Source organism: Coptis chinensis, chromosome 8, assembly GCF_015680905.1.
Source record: "Coptis chinensis isolate HL-2020 chromosome 8, ASM1568090v1, whole genome shotgun sequence".
Classification (NCBI taxonomy): Eukaryota; Viridiplantae; Streptophyta; class Magnoliopsida; order Ranunculales; family Ranunculaceae; genus Coptis; species Coptis chinensis.
In genome coordinates, this window is record NC_141463.1 from 20729660 (window position 1) to 20735370 (window position 5711).

A 5711-nucleotide genomic window follows, 5' to 3' on the forward strand; every position below is an offset into this window, starting at 1 on the left:
CAACTAAATTTATGACCCTTCTAGTAGCCCCATTGGCATAGTTATTTGGTTTTTGGGGTTAGCAACCCCTATACTACCCCATTGGACTTGCTCGTATGTTTTTGTCTCTCCTTGATTCATTGCGTTAATCTCAAAATCAAATAGACTTGGTAGCTACTTTAATCTTGATCATTTGAAATAAACATGCATGCATTTTGCCTGTTGTTTAACTTTTTCGTCATTGGGTTGATGGTAGCATGCTAAACCTTGTCCAATAACTAATACAAATCTCTAATTTGAGAGTAATATAATAATCTTTGAATTTAAAAACCATGGCCTCAATGCACTAAATAGTCCATTTTAAGTGCACAATACAAAATTAAAAATGAAAATATACGATGATCTCAATGGTTGGCCTTGTGACTCCTGATCCTGACCAACTCTAGCGAGAATCAAGCTAGCAGAGAGTGGCGATAATCTAAGGCTGCATTAGTAAACTTCTTATATATTCTGCCTCAGCACTATTGATGTCCATGGAAGCTAATATCTCTGATAGCCTCTCACTCAAGCCATCTACTTCTCTGTGCAGACTGTTGATGTAACTGCAGGCCTCTTTTAGAATCTTGGATGTTGATGTCTACACCCAAAAAGAGCCATGATTAGCAAAATGCGGTTACACTAGTGATAGTAATATAAATCAGAATGTCTAAGCTACATGCTGTGGCCTTAGCACTTCTAGTAATTGATTTGATATGGATAAAGCATTTTTCGTGTTATCTTAGTTTGCATACGAGTATAGTACTTTGTTTCATAAAGAGGGTACATTACTAGCTTAGTGCATTTGCTTATGTTCAGTAAAAGAGGAAATTGTAACAATACATCACCAGAAAAAAGACAAACAAATTTTCCAACTATTTCGCGTACTTTTTCTGGAATCGCAAAATACAAATTATGCCCCTTATTGTTGATGGTTTCGTGGTACGGACTACAGTGCGGACTCATGGTGTCGCTCCATGCAAGCATCCCTCGTTTTCAAAAGTACCGGATCCTTCTGGGGGGTGCGAGGTGCCCCTCGCTTTTAAACAAAACAATTGTGTCTTAATTGATCTCAATTTCTTTGTACTTACGGTTTGAAAACGTGCGACACATTTTAATGCATGCGAGGAGAACGTAAATGAAAAAAAAAATAAGAAGAGGAAAGCCAATTGCATCTCTATGTCTAGAGAGGATTCCAAGCTCAACCTTCGATCTCTAGCTTAAAAACATGATGACACTATTAAATTTAGAATACTGGGGTTGGGATTGTGAGTTTGGAATGTGCAACTGTGCAAGGACATAATGCTAACAAAAAGCACTAATCTACGCAAGTTACATAGTGAATTTGGAATGACCAAATACAAGAAAAATGTATCGCCGGAAGCACAGGTATATAATGAGCTGGAGAAACTAAATTCTATAAACCCTGCAAAATATAGCAGGCCTACCCTTCTTGAGCCCCTACGACGAATCTCTGGTACCAATTCTTGCAGTTTGCGAACAAGATCACTAATTTGATCATCTGCGATCATTGACATGATAATGAGTTCTTATTGTTCAAGCTCCTATGCAATTGTGTGTGACCTTTTAAAGAGAGCATATGATGTTGGACAGGGAAAGAAGCAGCTTTAAAAGGGGGGCAAAAGTTTTGTTTTAGGGACAAGGTTAGTGTGAGCAGATTTAACAAAAATATTAATGATAGAGACTTCACTAAAGTGGCCCAATTTATGTCTGATAAATGTTACCCATGATGGGCCCATCAATCATGTATATTTACACGTGGCCGATCCATCCCACCACCTCCCCCCACCCACCCACCCCCACCCTTTCTGTTAATAGCAATCTAGAGTACTCAGGCAGTCAGGCTGCACCGGTACGCATGAAGCTGAGCCCTTGCACAATACTTTATCATGCAATACACCCGTACATTTTGGTGTGATGAGTGGCCTACATTAACTACATCACTCTCTCTCTCCTGCACACTAGATTTTCTATTCTGTTAATACCAATTTTTTTTTCACTAACAATCTTTTCATCCCATAACGTCTACCAGAAAGATACCTTGTCTCGTTTTGTTTATTAAGCCCTAACTTCTTCATTTGTTTGTTGTAGTGCACTGTTGCCTTGTCGTTTGAAATTGAAATCTTGTCCCTAGTTTGTTTAGGTTCTTCGAATCCGACCATGTCAATGTCATTTGAAAGGGTTGAGTATGGTACACCAAGGTGCTGATATTGATATCAAAATTGAGTGATTGGACGATTTTAAACAAATTTTATCAACTGCAGGTAGGGAATTCAAGGAGTGAGAGGTTGTTCTACTTCTACCACGAAAGTCTTCACGTACAACATGAACACAAATTCTAATGAAACTTATTTGCAGAGCAGTACATAAATCGCAGCAACAAGTTCACTAAATTTGCATATTCTTTGTAAGATTTTGGTGATAAAACAACCCTGAAGTCCTTGAATTGCCTGCCAAAAGGAATTAGTAAATTAGTCTATATCAGCATGTAATTTGTGGATTATCCTGATATCATACACAAACTAGAATCAATAAATCTAGAGCCTGCATATCTATAATTTATCAGAATCTAACTATATCAGTTCGATTCCCTAGCCACATCAATCTCATCTAAGCTGTTCATGGGTCCAAACATATAACACTGCGAGTCTGCGATATTGTGAACATATATTGTGTACCTAATATGAAAAGAGTACCTATTGTGAACATATATTGTGTCTAAAAAGTCGTAAATATTAGTGAGCTTAGAAAACTGATTAGAGATATTGTCAGTGTTTAACAACTCTTTCGATCCCCAAATTCCGCAACCAGCCAACCACAGCCTTGGTTTGTCTCGTTCTATGACTTGCTACGTGTCATACAGGACATCATATAACGTACATTACTCTTCTTGCTGTTCTTGCTGCACAAAATATATGAGACCGGTTCCTCTATAACCGGGTACAGAGATCAATCTCTGTACCACACACACATCTCGTATCTCACGCACACACAGGTATCGAGGCACACACACATCTCGGATTCGGATTAACGGCGAGATAAATTCGGTTACAAAATGATCTCTCAGACCCCGTTTAGAGAGATCTCGAAATTCGAATCAAATGTATATATTTTGGACTCGAGATCTCTACAACCGGGTACAGAGATCATCTCTGTAACCGTGTTATCTCGCCGTTGTAACCGGTCTCTTTGATTCAAAACATTTTATGCATTTTTTGTTGAAAACTTGCAAGTTGCAATTGTAAATTCTATTTGTCGGAGGACTTTAACAATTTAACCGCCATAAAAACATGTTGGTCGTGGATCCGTTTGGGCCTCATAAACAAGAATCCATCCCATTTCTGGTTTGTCACACCTAAGGTTAATGGATAGGTTTGGATTGGATTCTAGAAAATCCGAAACCGAACTGATAAGATAATTGGGTACCCAAAATCGAACCGAACCGATAATATTATATTTCATCTAAATCCGGACCGAACTGATAAGATATATTACAAACCAAAACTGAACTAACACGAACAGAAAACTATAAATCAATTAAATCTTAAATCAAATCAATTAATTGTAGACACACAATTGATAAAGCATATACAAAATTAATCATAAATATTATTAAAATGTCATCTTATCGGTTTGGGTTCATATCAGTTCGGTGGAGGATAAACCCGAAACCAAACCAATATCTTATTGGTTCGGTTTGGAGGGAAAGCCTACAAAAGCTATGTTGGCACCACTTGTGGATAAAATCAGAAAAAAGGCTGCTGGCTCAGTGGGGCATATGCTATCATTTCAAGGCAGGGGGGTGTTAGCAAAACATGTTCTTAATAGTATACCAGTCCACAACATGTCAGTTTATAAATGGCCGCAATCGGTTATCAAAGAAGGCAAGACAATCATTCGCAATTTCTTATGGATTGGTGATCCATCGACAAGGAAAGCTACTACAGTAGCATGGGAGAAGACTTGCAAGGCCTGTGGAGGAAGGCGGACAGGGTCTAAGGAACCTAAAGGACATTAACTTAGCCATGCTCATGAAACTTGCTTGGCCTCTCCTGACAGAGGACTCACATTGAGAGCAGTTCATGAAGGCCAAGTACACAAACAGAGCTAGAGGTTGGTCGGATTACAAAACTTTCACGATATGGCGTGGAATTAAATGGGCACTAAAAGAGATGGAGCAGTATCATGGATGGGTTATTGGCAAAGGTAACTTAATAAACATTTGGAGGGAAAACTGGTCCCTATCAAAGCCAATATGCGACCACTTCAAGGCAGAAAGGAAAGACATTGTCAAGCTACAAGGCACGCTTCAAAGCTACATACAAGGTAACCAATGGAACTTTAGCAATGCCATGAAACAGATCCTAGCAAGAGTTGGTATCGATCCTGAGACCCTGATGTAGCCAAAGCCTTTTATAGAAGATAGAAGAATTTAGATTTCATCCCCCAATGGAAAGTTTCACAGTGGCAGGAGCTTATGAGGATTTCAGAGGTAAATCACAACAACCAAGATGGTCAAAATTTCTTTGGAACTCTCTTGCCTCACCTAAAATAAAAGGCACTAGATGGAAAATTCTTCAAGGCGCAATGCACACTGATGACAGACTACGAGAGAAAATGAAGATCAAGCTAGCATCGAGATGTGGTGTTTGTAAGTGCAATGAAGAATCACAATCACACCTGCTTTTTCATTGTTCCATTGCAGTGAGGGCTTGGACCATGATAGCCAATCTGTTCAGCCTTGTGCGGGTACTTCAGGAAATAAACGATATACTTCAACAATGCAAGCATTTTAGTTCACTGGTGCGTTGGATATATGGAAAGCAGCTTGCATCACTTGCCTAGTGAGTATCTGGAAGAACATGAACCAGGTAATCTTTGATGAGAAACTGTCAAGCTTCAGGTACATAAGCCAACAAATCAGAAGAGAGATGGCTAGAGCACATGGGAAATCAAAGGGCACATGAACAATAGCATCCAAGACTTGCGGATTCTGCACAGCCTTCATCTACAGCATAAACTAAGGGCGGTACCGAAGATATTAGAATGTTTTTGGCTGTTGCCACCAGCCAACATCCTCAAGGTAAACACCGATGGTTGCTCACTCGGAAACTCAGGAAGATCAGGATGGGGTAATGTCTTTAGAGATTATCGAGGCCAAGTCTTGGGAGTGGCAGTTGGTGGACTCGGAGTATCAACAAACAATTTGGCAGAGGTAGCAGCAGTCATGGAAGGGATCAAGAAAGCACTTGAGATGGGCTGGACATCTATATGGGCTGAAACAGACTCTAAGGTAGTAGCAAACCTCTTCCATAAGAATAATGTTCACTGGTCAATGCGGGATGAGTGGGAACAACTAAAGAGAGAAGCTAGATGGATCAATGTCACCAACACATGGAGAGAAACTAACTTCGCTGCAGACAACATATCTAAGTATGGTGCGACACTAGCTGCTGGAACCAAAAAATGGTGGAATGGAAGACCAGACTTTCTAAGGGTGGAGGATCCATACACTACCTACTTTCAATTTGTAACTTGAAGCTATCTTCTTAAGTTTCTTTTGTAATCAAAATATAACTCTATTTTATTCATTAATCAATTACCTTTAAGCAAAAAAAAATATCGGTTTGGTTCGGTTCGGTGGAGGGCAAACTAAATTTCCAAAATCCAAACCA

The 5711-nt window shown here is 39.3% G+C and overlaps 1 protein-coding gene across 1 annotated transcript; it reads right to left on the bottom strand.

Annotated features, from left to right (window-relative positions):
- Positions 1-307: 307 nt before the first annotated feature.
- LOC147480460 (transcription factor PRE6-like) lies at positions 308-1612 on the bottom strand. Its single transcript, XM_086578237.1, has 2 exons — positions 1464-1612; positions 308-616 (listed from the first exon to the last, which is right to left on the bottom strand). The coding sequence occupies exons 1-2, from the start codon at positions 1551-1553 to the stop codon at positions 458-460; spliced, it is 249 nt and encodes an 82-aa protein (XP_086434363.1). The 5' UTR covers positions 1554-1612; the 3' UTR covers positions 308-457.
- Positions 1613-5711: the final 4099 nt, after the last annotated feature.

Coding starts and splice junctions, on each gene's coding strand:
- LOC147480460 (XM_086578237.1), bottom strand. CDS start 1,553: ATGTCAATGATCGCAGATGATCAAATTAGTGATCTTGTTCGCAAACTG. Junction 617..1,463: donor GTCGTAGGGGCTCAAGAAGG/GTAGGCCTGCTA, acceptor TTTTGGGTGTAG/ACATCAACATCCAAGATTCT.